Raw genomic sequence first — 18,617 nt, 5'->3', positions numbered from 1 at the left:
GCCTCAGCCTCCCAAGTAGCTGGGATTACAGGCATGTGCCACCATGCCCAGCTAATTTTGTATTTTTAGTAGGGATGGGGTTTCTCCATGTTGGTCAGGCTGGTCTTGAACTCCTGACCTCAGGTGATTCACCCGCCTTGGCCTCCCAAAGTACTGGGATTACAGGCGTGAGCCAACGTGCCCAGCCTACTTGTTACCTATTCTTATTACATCTCATTATACATACTTTTGGTAACAAGGCAGGGTATTAATAAACAGATAAGAAATACTACTAAACTACATGGTAAAAGTTATAAAGGTAGTCACTTACACTTATTTTAAAATATAGATAAAATCTATAACATTTCTTCATAAAGCCAAATTCTTTATGTAGTAACTTTTAAGCCCCTAGGCAACACCTCACTTTGAGAGATCAATAGCCATTACACAATTCTAATATCATCAACCAAAGAGCATCTACACTACATGGGAACTAAAGGAATTATGTTGGTTTTTGAAGATGCTCTTGTACTTAGTTTAGTTTTTGGCATTACATGAAATTATGGGAGTAATTTCAGATAAAACAATATTTCAAATGAAAATAGATCGGAAAACAATCCAATTACCCTATCTAGCTCGCTGGCAGAGAGTAGACCTTTATTTAAGACAGAGACTAGATCTTATTCTCTGTAAGCAGTATGAAATGGCAACCATGACATGAGGAAGAGAAAGCTGTCTTCTTAGTACCATGATGAACAGAAATACTCTCTTCTCAAGTCTTTCTAGGAGCAAAACATGAGTTAAGCTTTTAGATTCTCAGCCTTTAGATTTCAGAGGACTTTCCTACCGAGGTGCAAGCAAACCTTATATAACATGCTGTGTGTCAAAAAAAAAAAACCCTACCTAACTACAGGAAGGACATAGGCAAGATATTCTATAAAGGTATAAAAGTAACATTGCTTGTGTTCTCACACTTAAAGGCAAGATCTTCCATAGTTTATTACAAAATAAATATACAAAGGAAAAGCTGATTTGCCAAAAACCAAACCAAACTCAACTCAAACCCTCAATTCTTTACAAAGGGACATCTCTAAACACAGCAACACCAGGTGGCAGCATTATAAAGGAAAACATGTTTTTAAACAAAATCAGTCATATTTCTTGAAATTATGCTTTAAAAATAATTTTAATTGGTCTTATATTTTTCTGTTTAAATAAAATCCCCATGGAATTAAAAACTTTTTCACTATTCAAATCTTAATATGCCTATGTGTGCCCGGCATTATTCTAGGCATGAAAATGCAAAGACAAAACTCAACACGTGGCTAATCTTCCAGTAGATGTACTGTACTACTTAGGAAATAATGTGATAAATGCAGTGATGAGAATCTATTCCATGGAATCCTATCCATGCAAAGGAATGGTAGAATGAGTAACACCCTCTTATAGGAGACTTATGACTAGAGACAAAGGAAAGGCAAAACCGCTTTCAGGAAAAAGGTATGGTATAAACCAAAGATTTTTAAAAATGCTTAACATGGTGCAGGTAACAAAGATTCTATAATATGATTAGTGGAGACAGATATGAGATGATGCTGAAGAAGTAGGTAGGGGGATCAGATTAATGAAGGTATTGTTTATATTGTCATAGGAAGCTCTGATTTAATCTAATGTCAATCAGTGCTTCTCAATCTGAGGTATGTCTATCACTAGAAGATACCAAGAAGTCAAAAATATAAACTGTATATGCTTTCCTAGAAGGTCAGTTTTACACATATTAGAGCAAGAAAAGTGAAGTTAATTTAACTTTAGAGAATTACATAGGTTATATTCTGTACCAAAAGGGTCGGGGTGTCCAGAAAATATGACCAAAAAGTGTTTTTAATGGACTAGGAAACCCATGATCTAAAGCAGTATACTACTCATTTATTTTGAGGCAGGAACTGTTCATCTTCATTTCTACTTTAGTGCCATGAACATAGTAGATGCTCAAATAAAGTGTTGAATAATTTTAAATGATTATTACTCAGTATAGTAAATAGCAGCTATTTGTGGAATATTTTGGAGTTGAGGAGCTTGATATGTTAGATTTTCTTAAAACTGAGCAAAATTTTTTCCATAGCTTGGTTCTCAGGGGTTATAGATGCAAGAAGTTCCTGGAAAGAGCTCTAAACCAGAAAATAACAGTCTGCTGGTCAAACTCAAAACTGTCTTGGTTGATATATGAGCTGGCTGTCTTTACTGTTACCTCCTGTCATGATCATTTTGCTAATTTTCTGCTATAACTAGAGGGGAATGTCACTCCCTTTCTCATTTTTGCTCCACTACCTTCCTTTCTCCCTGGCCTCCTCTCTACTTTGTTACCTTAAGTTTTCAAAAAAATAAAAAATAATTCCTCAAAATAGGATGGAAATCTCTGTCCCATCATACATTTACATGCTAGTAGTAAACACCTTAAAATAATTCTTAGCTTTTCTATATTCATTTTCTTAAAGTTGACACCAGTAGTGAAGCATTCACTATCTGTACTAGGCACTCAACAGACTCCTTTAATCCTGACAACATCCTTCTGAGGTCTGTTTTTTTTGTTGTTTTTTTTTTTGAGATGGAGTCTCACTCCGTCGCCCAGGCCGGAGTGCAGCGGTGCAAGCTTGGTTCACTGCAACCTCCGCCTCCTGGACTCAAGCAATTCTCCTACCTCAGCCTCCCAAGTAGCTGGGATTACGGACATGTGCCCCCATACCCAGCTAATTTTTGTATTTTTAGTAGAGATGGGGTTTTACCATGTTGGCCAGGCTGGTTTCAAACTCCTGACCTCAGGTGATCCACCCACCTCGGCCTCCCACAGTGCTAGGATTACAGGCAAGAGCCACCGCACCCAGCCATGATTCTTATTTTATAGATAAGGAATGTGAATTTTACAACAGTTAAGTACCAAGGCCAAGGCCACATTGTAAGTATCAGAGCTGCAAGCCATGAGTGAATCTAACATGTGATTCCAAAGACAGAGTTAGGGCCAGCGCATAAATATCTTTGTTTGCCATGCTAAGTTTAGATTGTATTGTGTAGGTCTATTTTTTTTTCAGTCTTTTAAAATGCACATCTTCTTTTGATAAATGAAAATTTTACTTCCCTCATCTAGTATTTTTATAAACAAAATATTTTTGTGTGCAAAGATGGAGGGAAGCATTTGAGGCATTTTCAACAACAGAATGACATGATCTGATTTTCACATTAGGACACCCACTTTCTGGCAACTTAGATGAAAGATTATAAGGGTACAAATCTGTTGGCAAAAAGGCAGCTATGCCAACAACTCAAGTCAAGAGTAATAATGAGCTAATGAATTCAATGGCAGGAGTGCAAGGATGGAAAGGAGAAAATGGATCAAGAGATATATGTAGATAGTAAATCTGTAAGATTTAGACACCAACTGTATGTAGCCAATGAATGTAAAAGAAAAGTTACAGATGACTTCCAAAGTTTTGCTGGAGTCATGTGTGTATGGTGGTGTATTAAACCATAATAAGCATTATAGGAAGAAAGGCAGTTTTTGATGATGATGTTGTTTGGGGGCAGTAGTAGTACAGTTGTTACAGTAATACTTAGTTTACAATACAGAAGAATATCCAGATAGAAATATTAAGTTGGCAATTAAATAGAATTAGTTACAGAAAGAAATGTGGGAAATAGTAATAGAAACCATGGGCAAGGTTGAAGCTTCTCAGGGAAAATATGTAGGATGAAGAGATGTACAAACACTTGGCTTTCTAGCCCCCAACCTAAGGTAATCTATCTTTGCTCAAAATACACACGGCATATCTTTGAAATTCTCTAAGTAAGTAGAGCCCCTATTGGGGAAAAAAAGACTCATCTTAACTTCTGGATAGCACCTAGTAAAGTAAGTGTTCATAGTACAGAGTAAATGTTCAATAAATGTGGCTGAATTAATTTACAAAGTTAATCTAATATTATAGGATGTATCATTCTGTTCACTTTAGTGGAAAGCATAGTTTAACATTGAGTAATTTTTTTTTTTTTTTGAGATGGGAGTCTTGCTCTGTCATCCAGGCTTGCAGTGTGGTGGTGTGAGCTCAGCTCACCACAACATCCACCTCCCAGGTTCAAGCGATTCTCCTGCCTCAGCCTCCTGAGTAGTGCCTGCCACCACGTCCCGCTAATTTTTGTATTTTTTAGTAGAGATGGGGTTTCACCACATTAGCCAGGCTGGTCTCGATCTCCTGACCTCAGATGATCCGCTCCCCCCTTACCTCAGCCTTCCAAAGTGCTGGGATTACAGGTGTGAGCCACCATGCATGGCCAGCGCTGAATCTTTGCTATGGTGAATATTCAATAATGCTGTAGACTAATTAAAAATTTCAAATTCACATTTTAGATCTAATTTACCTTTCGTCACAATAAGAAAATTTCATATCCAGGCTGTGTCGACTGAGGAAAGTCTTGCTATCTAAAGGAATTTCAATATTTGATGGGTGAGGAATGGGTTCACAAATCAGCACCAAGCAGGTCATAGGTGGTTTCTTATACCCACACTGAGGTTGGTTACTGTTGGTATCATATACGTGAATGTGGCCTGTGCAGTGCAATACCTGTGTATGAAGAAGAAAACAAAGCAGTTAAAAAAAATATTTACAATGCTAGGGGAAAAAAAAGCAGAGATAAGTAGTTGAGTCTTATGGCCAGTAAGCTTTGATAAAATTTACTGTCACTAGTGGATTAATCACGTTTTTGAAAATCAATGAACATTTTTCCTATGATACCACCTATGACCTACTTCCTGCCCAGGGCCTATACATTACTCTTTAAAAAATTCCCCTCGTATAAAGTCTAGGCTGCTTTTTCATTCATCTTATCATCATGGCTGTTTGATAGTTATTTCTTGCACTGATGACTATGTTTCAACATTGAACAAAGATATAAAACCATGATTAATAGAAAATTAAGCCCTATCAGGATTCAAATATTGTGTGGCTGGCAAAGCCAACTGATTAAGCCTGGAACACCAGTGCCACAATTCACGTAATTTAAGTTTGTGCCTCAAATTGGCAAATTACTACACGGTTCTGGATTTTGGAGATCACATGCAAATGAGTTGAAGATATAAATGTTACATAACCAAACACCATGGAACTGTAAACCTTCCCTCACAATTCTAAAGTTATCTTAATACTACAATGTCTATGTATAAATAAAGTGTATAATCAATCACAAATAATTTTCACTTACCTTCCATGTTGCAGACTTTATGTTCATAGTTCTTCCTCGGCTAGTTAGGGTACACTTCATTCTGAGAAAAAAGCTTCGCTGTGTGTTTTGTTCTTTACCCTTTTTCACAAGGCCTAATGAAAGCATGAAATAAAGTTTTAAAGCAACTAAATATACAAATTTGTTACAATAAAAGTAACAAAGTGCCCATCACCTAGATCAACTGAATACCCGTTCAATTAAGTCTCAGCATGAACACAGTAATTCATTCCCCTTTTACTCACTCCAGCACACCCAAGAGATCTGACACACACTACTCAGTAGCTGTGATTCCCTGAGTTGGCTGAAAGATAATCCGTATTTGGGATAACAGTTAATCATTGAAGCCAGTAAGCTTAGTCAAACTACACAGAAATATAAAAATGGTATGAGTTTGCTCTTTAACTGTGCTATCGGTACACAAGAATCCCTAAAGAAAGAACTTCAGCAAACTCTTCCTATCCTTTCCTGAATGTGTTAGCTCAATTTCTAATAAGCACTCTATGTCTTTATAGAACCTTTAAAATAGCAACTTTCTTTTTAATAATAACATTTTTACCTATCTTATTTTTTTCCCCTTAATTTATCTAGTAAAGCAGGCAGAAAATTACTTCTACTTTGTTACTATGAGAAAACAACAACAACAGATCAAATGACTTATCAAAAGTTACAGAAATAGGCAGGGCACGGTGGCTCATGCCTGTAATCCCAGCACTTTGGGAGGCTGAGGCAAGAGGATCACTTGAGGTCAGGAGTTCGAAACCAGCCTGGCCAAATGGTGAAACCCTGTCTCTACTAAAAATACAAAAATCAGCTGGGTGTGATAGTGGGTGCCTGTAATCCCAGCTACTTGGGAGACTGAGGCAGGGGAATCACTCGAACGTGGGAGGCGGAGGTTGCAGTGAGCTGAGACTGTGCCACTGCACTCCAACCTGGGCTATAGAGCGAGAATCCATCTCAAAAAAAAAAAAGCTACAGAAATAAAGTCAGAATTAAGTAAAGTCTATTCACTCCTATTTCAAACCTTCTATAACTAAAAATGAGATTATATTTAGGTGACTGAGAAAAGAGCATCTTGCTGGGCGCAGTGGCTTATGCCTCATGCCTGTAATCCCAGCACTTTGGGAGGCTGAGGCAGGAAGATCACTTGAGGACAGAAGTTTGAGACCATGCTGGCCATCATGGCAAAACCCCATCTCTACTAAAAATATAAATATTAGCTGGGTGTGGTGGCACATGCCTATAATCCCAGCTACTTGGGAGGTTGAGGCGTGAGAATCACTTGAACCCGGGAGGCAGAGGTTGCAGTGAACTGAGATTGTGCCACTGCACTCCAGCCTGGGTGACAAAGTGAGACACTGTCTCAAAAAAAAAATTAAAAAAATAAGGAACTAGCCTCTTGATTTCTTATCTTCATTGGTCAGTGTGCTTCAGAACACATATAAAAATATTTATTATTCAGAACCTGGACTAGATATTGCAGGCAATACAAAGATGAGTAAGATACGCCACCTTTCCTGAAGAAGTTAAAAATGTAGTAGATATAGTAAGGTCAACAAAAACACAATGTAGAGTTGGTACTTGAGACTTATAAAAATGCTTTAAAGAAGGATAGGAGAGCTTAGAAGATAATTTCTAGTCAAGGGAAATCAAGAAGTCTTGCTTAGAAAAAGAGACATCAGAATGTCAGTAAGTAGAGATGGGTTAGAAGGGTATTCCAAGGAGAAGTAAGAGAATGAAAAGCACAGAGGTAGGAAAAATAGGACATGTTTGAAAAACAGCATATAGTAGTTTGTCCACAATGTAGAGTACACGTAGAAGAGTAGTAAGGCAAAGCTAGAAGGGAAGGTTAGGGCTGTACCATGGAGGGCTGTGGATGTCCACATGGAGTCCTGCCTAAATATTCAACAAGGGGCTTTAAAAAAGCACAATCAGTAACTTAAGGAAAATTAACTTAGCAGCAATATATATGTTAGAATTAGGTGACTGTAATGAGAGGGCTGAGCCAGTAGAGTATGAGGGAAAAGAATGGTGGCAAAAGACAAATGAAGAGGTAGAATCTTAATAGACTTGAAAACTGATGGAAATAAGACAGGAGAGAAATCAAATCTGGAAACTGTAATGCTAGTATACTGAAAAAACACTGTAAAGTAGAAAAGAAATGAGAGTAAGTTTAAATGTAGGCATGGTTAACTAGAAATGCTGGACTCTTGAGGAACAAGATGAATTCCAGCCTATACTCTATGAATAATGGAACTAGGAAAGATGGGCAGTCCTGGTGCTGATGCATGCCATTTGGGTTTACTTAGATTAAGAAGTGAATTTGCCCTCCCTGGAAGGATTTAAGAGTATATTTTTAAAAGATGCCATGAGAGCAAAGGAGGGGGAAGGGAAGGAGTGCAGGAGGGAGGGGGAGAGAGAGAGAGAGAGAATGTGTGTGTGTCGTGTGTGTGTAGGTGGTGATGGTTGTGGTAGTGGCAGTAAAGATCCACATGCAAAATCCTTTGGGTATGTTCAGTCCTTCATAATCTAAGCTTGCATTATACTGACCTTTGAAAGGAACCCAAGGCCTTTGAATGGGGACCTGCAGATTAATTTAAAAATCAAGGTAACTGAAAAGTACTAGTGTTTTCCTAATGAGGAAAAACAAAAACAAAAAACAAACAAACAAAAACAAACCATTAAAAAAACCTAAATTTTAAACTCTCTAAAAATAAGTCATATTTTGTATAATTTATAAATTCTAAAGCATTTTTCTAGAATTTATATGGAAAATAGGACTATTTGTAATAAACACACCACTGGCTCTCAGTGTATCACTAAAATGTGATGCTTTGCAATAGTCCCTGATTTCTAAAAGAGAAAAATCTGCATTTTAGTTTCCCAATGGAACATCAATAATTCATTAACCACATTAGGAATGATTTCAAAATGTTTGTGTGCTTTAAAAAAGAACATTTGGTTCGACACATACATTTAAACTATATTAAGACTATCTGATTTAGAATAATGCATTAACATCATTACCAAATCAGAACAAGACTTCCTAATATCCATCCATTTATAGTCTAGCCCCAGGGAAGCACTGAGCAGTCAATATAAACCTCAACTCTGCACATTAGAACTCATATATTAAACTCATTGACAACCCACTTAGGTCCTTGCTCACAGCATATTTACTCCTCCTTTATACAGAATTCTAAAAAGTATGCATTTGTTTTCCAAATTAACAGTAAAAACACAATATGAAATTTAAAAACAGGAGTCAGGTCCTGCTGACAGCGTGAAAAAAGACAGAATGTGAGAATTCAAGAATATGAAAAGCGCTCCAAAGGACTAATGAGCATGGACTCTGAAGCCAGTCTACTGAAGTTCAGCCCAAGCTCTGCCATTTACTAACCAAATAATGTTGGGAAAGTTACTTAGTAACTCTGTACCTCAGTTTCCTAGTAAAATAGAAATTGTCTAACAGTTAACTTCACAGGGTTGTTGTGAGGAATAAAGGAGTTAAAAGCATATAAAATAGGAAGAACAGTGTCCTGGCACACAGCATTCTCTCAATGGAGGTTAGCTATTATTATAATAAATGAGATGAAAAAGAAAACCTCAAAAATTATACAAAAAGTAAATTTGAGGTTTTATAATATAGAAGCAAACAAACGTATGCACTTAAATTGGAGAGCAACAAAGAACAGCAGAACATAAGAAATTTTCCTTGTGGTAACTTTCCATCATGAAGAAAAGTTCAATTATAATCAGTATACACTGCTTAAGAAGGCACAAATGTGGAAAGACTTTCTTGTTTTTGTAATTCAAGAGGTACTTTCCAAAAATCTTAGAACACATGATTTTTTAAATAATTATGATCAGTATACACTGTTTAACAAGATAAAAATGTAGAAAGACTTTAATTTTTTAATTCAATACTTTCCAAAAAATCTTGGAACACTTGATTATTTTTAACAATTAATTCCTAAGAATTAGAGGTCTTACTCTCTATTTTTGTTAATATGTGGGCATCCACAATGTAATACTTTATAATCTAACTACACGGTCTCGAATTATTGAGAACATCCAAAGAAGTCAAATAAGCAGTTGTTTGTCTTAAAATTCTGGTGAACTTTTTTTATTGGGCCTTAGACTCAAACTGGCACCTCAACTTTAATGACTGTCTAAAGTCCTATTATCTGCCATTTGTATTATAATTTCTCCTTGCCTTAATGGTGTATTTTAATTTTTAACTCCACCAGGTGTGGCGGCTCATGCCTATAATCCTAGCACTTTGGGAGGCTGAGCCAGGAGGATCACTTGAGTCCAGGAGTTTAAGACCAGCCTGGGCAATACAGCAAGAACCCCTATCACAATTTAAAAAGAAAAGGAAAAAAAAGGTAGCCTGGGCGTGGTGGCTCATGCCTGTAATCCCAACACTTTGAGAGGCCGAGGTGAGAGGATGGCTTAAGCCCAGTAGTTCAAGACCAGCCTGAGCAGCATAGTGAGACTTTGTCTCTACAAATAATTTTTTAAAATTTAGCTGGGCATGGTAGCACGCGTCTGTGGTCCCAGCTAACTTGGGAGACTGAGGTGGGAGGATCGCTTGAGTCCCAGCGGTCAAGGCTGCAGTCAGCTGATTGTGCCACTGCACTCCAGCATGGGCAAAAGAGCGAGACCCCATCTTAAAAAAAAAAAAAAAAAAAGTTATTTATAACTCTCTTGGTCATGATTTTACTTTTCCATTTTATTTCTCACACCCGCACAATTATTTATGCAATTAGGTGGGCTTTCAAAATGAAATTCCTAAAAACTAAAATAATAGTTTTAACGAAGAATAGACATTTTATTAAACATGAAATAACATTTTGCCTTGGGTAAGTACAATAGCAAAGTTTAATAATTAGCAATAGTATCTCATTATGTAAAACCACCTGTCACATTAAATCAAACAACAGACTTTTCTTACCATTTCTGTGTGTAAGCATTTCTCTCATTTCCTCATGGTCACATGGATGAGTAAAATCAAACACACTGTGTCCAGTTAGTTCAAACTGTAAACACATTTTTAAAAATTAGGGCTAGATCATAAAATCATAAAAACATATAGAAGGGCTCTTAATATGTGTGCATTTTACCTGAGTTAATCCCATGTATTTGTTCACATTATCAGAAATGTAAATCATGTCACCATCATCTGTGAGAACCATAACAAAACCATCCAAGGCTTTCAAATAAAAGCAATTCATCTGTGCTTTCATGTCATCTTCAATATCCAAATCACCTAAAAAGGGCACAGGAAGAGGAAAATAATTAGTTAAAAAGTTGTACTTAAATGATATAATATTTAGATGTTTTTACAAAGTTTTCTCGCAGACACTTTATTTAATATATACAGCCATTTCAACACAGAAAAGTGAAGGCCAGAAGCTAGAAAAACTATAATTAGATGTGCCAGCTGCTTTTCATGATTAAAGTAATGCAGCAAAGCAAACCATAGAAGAAGAAAGAAGAGTAATGTTTTTTATTTATTTATTTATTTTATTATTTTTGAGACGGAGTCTCACTCTGTCGCCCAGGCTGGAGTGCAGTAGCTCGATCTCGGCTTACTGCAAGCTCCGCCCTCCGAGTTTAAGCAATTCTCCTGCCTCAGCCTCCCTAGTAGCTGAGATTACAGGCACCTACCAGCGTGCCCATCTAATTTTTTATATTTTTGGTATATATGGGGTTTCACCATCTTGGCCAGGCTGGTCTTGAACTCCTGACCTCATGATCCACCCGCCTCAGCCTCCCAAAGTTCTGGGATTACAGGCGTGAGCCACCGCGCCCGGCCTGAGTCATGTTTTTTAAAGGAAGAAAGGTAGATGGAACAGGAGAAAAACGGGGGGGAAAAAGCCAGTATCTTATTCCTGACTAAAGCTTTAAAAGCAGGTAATAAAAAGGATGTTATATTAGAAAAGAATTGAGAGTATGTTTAAGAGAATAAAGCAAAACAAATTACATGCATAAAGAATGATTATTTCAAAGAATAACTGATGAGAAAAAAATGAAGCTTGATAAAAATAGTGAGAATTACAGAAAAATTTTTAAACGTGTACATATCACAATATAAAGAGGTATACAAAATCAAAACATTGCGACCACCTTCTAAAAATAATTTCTATTTACTTCTAACTTCTAATTTTCAGGCCTATTTATACCCTTGTAAAATAACTCACCAGCATCCAGAAGTTTCCTCACACGCAAATAGCTGATGGTAAGCCTCATCACAGAGGCCTTATCAAGATGCGAACTCACATTATGTGGAAGTGGCAACTGATGAGCAAGCTCATAAAAAACTTCAGATTCTTTACTTCGCCGAGATCTGGCTGCATCTCGAGACTTTTCTTTTCGACGTTCAGAACTTATCCTACTTAACAACAACAAGAAAAACACGAGATGCAAAGTGTATACAAGTTAGTTTGCCTTAACTTGAATAAAACTTTACATTTCTGCTTATCACAGAAGGATTAGAAGATGCCATGTAATTAAGTTACATGGAGATTTGTCTACTAGATTAATGTACTTTTATAAAGGACAACTATACAAATTTTGGGTTACTGCACACATAAGGAACTCTCACAAAAAGTCCAAAACCAAGCTTTAAACCTGTCGGAAGCAGGTGTTTCCTCCCCAGCATGTGTAATTGGAGAGAATGTTTTTATTTTAGGCAAAAATTTAAAGTAGCCTGTACATCTAAGGCTGTACTTGATAGAATTCAAAAGTAGTCTCAATACAGAGAAAGCACGATTAAGGCTAGAGAAACTACCTAAAGTTGTACATAATAACTTGAAAACAGGAGTTGTTAGCAGGTAGAACGGTAATAGCTACAAACTGATTTCTACTTGTTTCTTTAGACTCCAGTACTTTCTCACCCTTTTACCACATGAATAACACTGACGATAAGCTATAGGAACTGACATTAGCAGCTATAAGCCAGTGCAGGTTGCCTCCTCCCTTAGCAGCCCCTTATCTATTACTGGCACAACAGGTGCCAAATAAATGCAGGAATATGGAAGAAAAAAAGCTGTGGCACACACAATATCCAGAATTTAAAGGGATAGGTTAGCAAAAATAAAGGTGTCAATACAATGACATATCTTCAGGGAACCCAAGAAGGAAATCAGAAAGATTTTCATTGTCACACCAAGCAAAAGCTGTTTTCCTTTGCTTAACTGCCTAGTGACATCTAATAGCTTGTTGAATAGCAACAGTTTATTAAAGGTTACCATGTGCCAACATTACCCTGTACTAGGTGCCTAGTTCTCTCACAACCTGTAAATAGGTTAAATATTGTCCCTATTTTACAAATGAGGGAACTGGTGTTCAATAGGTTAAAAGTAGCCATTATGTAGCAAATAGGATTTGAACCCAGGTGTTTTAAAGTCTTTGCTCTTCCACAGTATTTCTCTTCTTAATGGGGAATGCTGCTTCTACTTTAAACACTCACATGATCTCCTATGCCCCTCAACTCACTCCTGTTAAATAGATTCTTCACCAAATGTTAATAACAGCTATTATGATTTAGTGAGCATTGGGCAGTATGCTAAATAAGGACTTTTAGCCAGCATTATTTTACTTAATCCTCCTTACATCCTGTGAATGAAGTACCGAATTGTCTCCACCCCAAATCTCTCCTCCTTCCAAATGATCTGCAAAGTTGAAAGGTACAACCATAGAAGCAACATTCTGGAGTAACAAGCACAGTTCTCAGCAAATGCTCTTGTTACAATATAACATGTTGTATTGTGACAATAGTGATACTAGTTTTAGCACTTACTCAAGTTTGTGTGCTTATAGGACTTTTATACTTTAATAAGGAATGTAAGCATGTTATTGAACTTTGATAGAAAAATTTCAACTCAAGCATCTAGATCAATTTAACTTGAGTACCTTGAAATTTAAGGTGAGCTATTAAAAACTATTATCTTCATCTGGTTAGATGGTGGAGGAAAAAAAGGAAGAAACTATTATCACTTAAAACTAGTTATATGAATCTATATGAACTATAACTAGTTATATGAACTAGGATTTTCTCAATGCTGTACAATAAAAAAAAATTAGCCACTGAGGCTACATGAAAATGCAAATGCCAGCAGTCTGTAATTTTATTTTTCATTTCACTGCATTGTTCTCTGTAAATGTTTTCAATTTAAACTTAAAAATAAAATGTATGACTTGATCTGTATAAGCAGAAGAGTAAAATAAAAAAACAAGTATGATGATAATAACTCCAGCATACACTGGAGTTCCATACACCATTCCCAGGATGGGGGGTATCTAGCAGGTCCCTACTGGCCCTAACAGAAAATCTCTCACTTCCTCCCCAACCCGCTTAATTTGTAGGTGACAGGCAGTGATAGCTGTGGGAAACAGATTTCTATCTGGTTCAAATAAAGCCTCTAAAATAGAGTGATGGTCAATTATCTCTTGTTAAACCTGAATATTAGTTCAAATGCCACAATCATTCCAGGCGTTCTTTGTTACCTAGGCTGGTCTTGAACGCCTAAGCTCAAGCAATTCTCCTGCCTCAGCCTCACAAAGGGCTCAGATTACAGGCTTGAGCCATTGTGCCTGGCCAAAGTGTTCAGAATTTTATAAGCAACTTACTGTATTTTTTCTGAACCACTCAACTGATGTAAACTACCAATAAATGACTACCCAAATGAAACACTTGGTGAAAAAATTGAAAACCTTATAATATGTGCTATATATGCTTTTTTTTTTTTTAAATGGAGTTCTGCTCTTGTCACCCAGGCTGGAGTGCAATGACAAGATCTTGGTTCACTGCAACCTCCACTTCCCAGGTTCAAGCAATTCTCCTGCCTCAGCCTCCTGAGTAGCTGGGATTACAGGCATGTGGTACCATGCCAGGCTAATTTTTGTATTTTTAGTACAGACAGGTTTCACCATGTTGGCCAGGCTTGTCTCAAACTCCAGACCTCAAGTGATCCACCCGCCTCAGCCTCCCAAAGTGCTGGGATTACAGGCGCGAGTATATGCTTTTAAAGGGTATCCAATCAAGCTAACTATGGTGATGGAATGTCTCCAGTTCCTCTGTAATACACGTATCGTCCAGAACTTCAAAGATAGCAATGACTATCTAAGGAGTGGCAATAAGTGTCTAAGTCAAATCCATTAGAAATTTGAGGTTAGATAAAGCATCTAAAGGACAGTATATTTAAAAGCTAGTGTAGACTGAAAATAAGACTAAATTTTGGAAGAAAACCAGCCTTCAAGAAAACAACTAATATAGAGTTGACAAACCTATATTAGATGGTGATAAAAATTATTATGTCCTTTATCACACAATGAGTCTAGACAGAAACCAATCAAGGGATCTATAATAAAGATTTAATGGAAAAATCTTTATGATATTCTTCATATGTGACTACTGGAGGTCTTATAACATTTCTAAGTAAGCTTAAAGCTTAAAGCTAAAGCTTCTGAAGTTCTTGTGAGTTTCAGCATTTAAACTGCCCGGCTTCTTGTCTAGTCACAGGAAGGCTAATTTTATCAGTTTTATACCACAGAATTACAGTACTGACCAAGAATTATTTATGTTAGACCAGGGGGTCTAGGTCCCACAGAGATGAATCCTGTACTATTTGTTTTACTGCTTACATTGCACAACAGAAGATGTGTAGATCAGAAAGAAGTACATTTTCCGCATGCAAATAAAGTCACTATATTTCTCTAAATTTTACAAATTGCATCTGTTTTGTTTTTAAGTACAGGTCAAGTGAAGTTCTTCTGCTGATATGTTCTGCTACTGCATAAGGTACTATATTTCAGTTAAGAGTACAGTTAAAATAGTTTGTTTACCCATTTCTATGACTGTTCTAGAACTAAAGTTGGAGTATACTACTGGCAAAATAGCTCAATCTTTGTGGTATTGTAGTTTTTACATGCTTACCATTTTATTATTTAACATACAGTATTATGTTAAATAATACAAAAGTAACAATTATATCTTGAAATTATTTTGTATAGGAAATATATTTAGAAAAATAATTTTGAGCCCCTGTCTTATTAAGCTTCTTGTGTACAAAGTTCATGAATAAGCAAGAGTTGTTTTATAGAGAATGTCTATTGTTCTTCAGATTAAGAACATAAAATATTTAGTGCTTTGTAGTAGGTCAGTAAAAATTAAAAAAAATAAAAGGACACAAAATAATTGTAGGCATTTAAAGTCATCTTTTCGTATTGCACAAAAAGCCTGTTAGCATTCCTAATTGTAAAAATATGTGACTTCAAGAACTGAAGTTAAACCATAACCATTTAAAATGTGAGCAGATTATCAGATTTACTTCTAATAAAGTTAATGTACCTCAATTATATTATTTGGTGAAATAACTCTTTCTGGCCTTGAAGGTACAAGTTGGTTTTTGTTGTTTTTGCACTTGTGTCAGTATTTCTACAGGACTGACATTCTGAAGTGAAATTTCATGATATAAAAAATGTGCTACTGAAATTTTTTAAAATACATAATAGCTTTCCAAATGGTTCTGTGCCCATTTTTGTCTCTGCCAGTTCATGAATGTGTATATCAATTCCCCCATGCACTCTGCAATATTATATATTACGCATCTTTTTAATCTTATTAATTTCTGCTGAGCTGATAGGTGAGAATTATATCTCATCGTTTTAACTGCCCTGCACTTCTTAAAGTCTCAGGCCAAAGAAAAATGCAAAGAAAAGTTCATGTTCACTCTTCAGTTGGCATTGTTGCCTGCAGTTTTATTTTCATTTTATTTTAGAGACAGAGTCTTGCTCTGTCACCCAAGCTGGAGTACAGTGGCATGATCATAAGCTCACTGCAGCCTCGAAATCGTGGGCTCAAGCGATCCTCCCCCTCTCTACCTCAGCCTCCCAAGTAGCTACAGGCACACGCTACCATGCCCAACTAATTCTGTTAAATTTTTTGCAGAGACGGAATCTATGTTGCCTCGACTGGTCCTGAACTCCTGGGCTAAAGCGATCCTTCTGCCTTGGCCTCCCAAAGTGCGAGGATTATAGGTGTGAGCCACCCAACCTGGCCTTTGCCAGTATTTTTAAATCCAAACACCTATGCATGGTGCTTACTAATAACACAGTGGTATTCTAAACATTTTTCACCTATTATTTAATCTTTATTATTATCACTATGTTACAGATAAGGACCCCTGGCTAAATAGCTTACCCAACATTACTCCGTTAATAAATGGTAGAACCTGTATTTCACTCAAGCAGTCTGGTGTCCATGCGATTAACACTAGACTATGTTGTCTCTCAAAAACTCATCCTGATTACCAAGGCAAGTATTTGTAAGTCTAGGCTATTATTATAAAGTTCGAAATTTGCCTACTTCACATGCCAAAGACATAAAGAAGGAATTACAGGGGTTGGCTTCAGAATTTAGGACTTGACCTAAGCTATAAAGAGAAACTCAGAACCAGGCTCTTTCTTGGAGTTTGCTTATAAATCCAAAATCCTAACTGAAAGGCACCTACAATGGTAATAGATGCTCTCTGCTCTACTGTCCAGCAGCTCTTCAAAGCAAGGTAATCCCTTCCGGTAATGCCAATCATTATGGCGAAAGAGTCAAAAGATGGTAATTCAGTCTATACTCCCAGTAGACTTTATTTGTACAGAGCAGCTATTTCAATATCTAAGTTCAACATTGTTGGTGTTTTACTTGCTCAACATTTGTCTAGCAGTCACAGAAACTGTTTTTTTTTTCCTGAGACGGCATTTCACCCTTGTTGCCCAGACTGGAGTGCAATGGCGCGATCTCGGCTCACTGCAACCTCTGCCTCCTGGGTTCAAGCAATTCTCCTGCCTCAGCCTCCCGAGTAGCTGGGATTACAGGCGTGTGCCACCACGCCCAGCTAATTTTTGCATTTTTAGTGGAGATGGGGTTTCTCCATGTTGGCCAGGCTGGTCTGGAACTCCTGACCTCAGGTGATCTGCCCACCTTGGCCTCCCAAAGTGTTCGGATTACAGGCGTTGAGCCACTGCGCCTGGCCCTTCCTTGTTGTTTGTACTCATTTTTAAAGTTCTTCTAACTTGTATTAGGCCAAATTAATGAAGAAAGGCTTAAGTTTTTAAAATATTAAAAATATTTTAGATCTATACCTAAAGCTAACACACATACTATAATGATGCAGTCTCCTAACATGAGGTGATTTTCTGAAACTAACTGGTTTTTAAGTGGGAAGGGTTTTGTCCTCCAGAATTTTGTATAATGGTGGCATAAACACTGGAAGGTAACTCTCAAGGTCTAATCCTCAAGGTTTTTAATTCCATCATTTCCCACAGGAAAACAAATGGAAAATCCACCAAGTTCTTGGTTTGTATTTTGCAGCATATTTGAAGGAATTTTAGGAACTGAAATACCAGCAAACGAATAAACAAAAAGTATAACACCATCAGTACTTACTAAAACAACATCTCACATTTCCATAAGAGAATTCAGTTACTGTTCTTTTTCCTTAAATGGCTTTGAGCATTGTCTTGCTGTTTGCATAAGACTGTTTACTAACCTGAGTGTTTTCACAGATTTGGGAAGCTTAGATTTTTGAACGTTCCAGCAAACATTCAATTTGGTGTCAGCTTGACATTAAGATATACTCCTTACACACAGCTCTACTCTATATTTCACAATGTGCTCAGTTAATCTACTTTGATTCTATTTTTATAAATCTAAATAATCTCCTATTGTTTTGGAAAAAACTCTCCAACAGCTTTTTTCCCCCCTCTGCTCCCACACCACAGCAATCAACAACACAGAAGACAACTTCTGCAACCCTATCGGGAGAGGAGGGGTTCTCTCCACCACCAGGTGAGCAATCAGTTCTGCAGCGGACACCAACTGGGTGTCCTTCAATTCAATTCTAACACTATCTACCTGGAGACAGTGTCAGGTTGAGGGCTCAGTCCCCAAGACTGCCCCCTCAACAGGAGTTGCAAGTCTGGCCTCAGGAACTTCTGACTGACAGGCTTCAAAAGTTGGGATTCTCACAAACCCATCTTTGCTGGAGCAGCTCACAGAACTCAGGGAAACATGTTTACCAGTTTATAATAGAGGATATTAATAAGGATACACATGAAGAGATGTGTAGGGCGAGGTATGGGAGAAAGGATGCATCTATCAAGTACCATGCACTGTGCTAGGTACTAGAAATATAGTGAGAAGTAGAATAGCCTTTGAGCTTAAATGGCCTCCCACTCCTTAGTCTACTGAAATAGTCACCTAATGCTTTATTCCCAAATGCTTGTCTAGCTGCATCGTGAAGGACATTCAACATTTCAAATTCCTAGGCCTCACTGGGAATTTGAATCTGTAAATTCTGATTCAGTAGATC

The 18,617-nt window shown here is 37.1% G+C and overlaps 1 protein-coding gene and 1 long non-coding RNA gene across 10 annotated transcripts in view; one reads left to right on the top strand and one right to left on the bottom strand.

The window, feature by feature from the left end:
- HIF1A (hypoxia inducible factor 1 subunit alpha) overlaps positions 1-18,617 on the bottom strand; it is a 56,931-nt gene that overhangs the window by 16,218 nt on the left and 22,096 nt on the right. For 4 of the 8 annotated variants that reach the window (XM_009427907.4, XM_001168948.6, XM_024348744.3 and 1 more), the window contains exons 2-6: positions 11,451-11,641; positions 10,371-10,516; positions 10,202-10,286; positions 5,227-5,339; positions 4,387-4,589 (exon numbers count right to left, since the gene is read on the bottom strand). In XM_009427907.4, the coding sequence (XP_009426182.1) occupies positions 4,387-4,589; positions 5,227-5,339; positions 10,202-10,286; positions 10,371-10,516; positions 11,451-11,641 (738 nt within the window). Of the gene's footprint in view, positions 1-4,386; positions 4,590-5,226; positions 5,340-10,201; positions 10,287-10,370; positions 10,517-11,450; positions 11,645-18,617 lie in introns of all 8 variants that reach the window. The other 4 variants (XM_009427905.4, XM_016926181.3, XM_009427909.5 and 1 more) reach the window with 1 other exon arrangement.
- Positions 1-18,617, top strand: part of LOC134808300 (uncharacterized) — a 42,670-nt gene that overhangs the window by 19,088 nt on the left and 4,965 nt on the right. The window contains exons 2-4 of one of the 2 annotated variants that reach the window (XR_010150959.1): positions 15,004-15,052; positions 16,202-16,567; positions 18,028-18,094. This is a non-coding gene — a long non-coding RNA (uncharacterized LOC134808300). Of the gene's footprint in view, positions 1-15,003; positions 15,053-16,201; positions 16,568-18,016; positions 18,095-18,617 lie in introns of those variants that run through there. The other variant, XR_010150958.1, reaches the window with a different exon arrangement.

The sequence above is a fragment of the Pan troglodytes genome, chromosome 15, assembly GCF_028858775.2.
Source record: "Pan troglodytes isolate AG18354 chromosome 15, NHGRI_mPanTro3-v2.0_pri, whole genome shotgun sequence".
NCBI lineage: Eukaryota > Metazoa > Chordata > Mammalia > Primates > Hominidae > Pan > Pan troglodytes.
The sequence above is the reverse complement of the archived record's forward strand: the minus strand, read 5'-3'. Positions and strand labels throughout refer to the sequence as shown.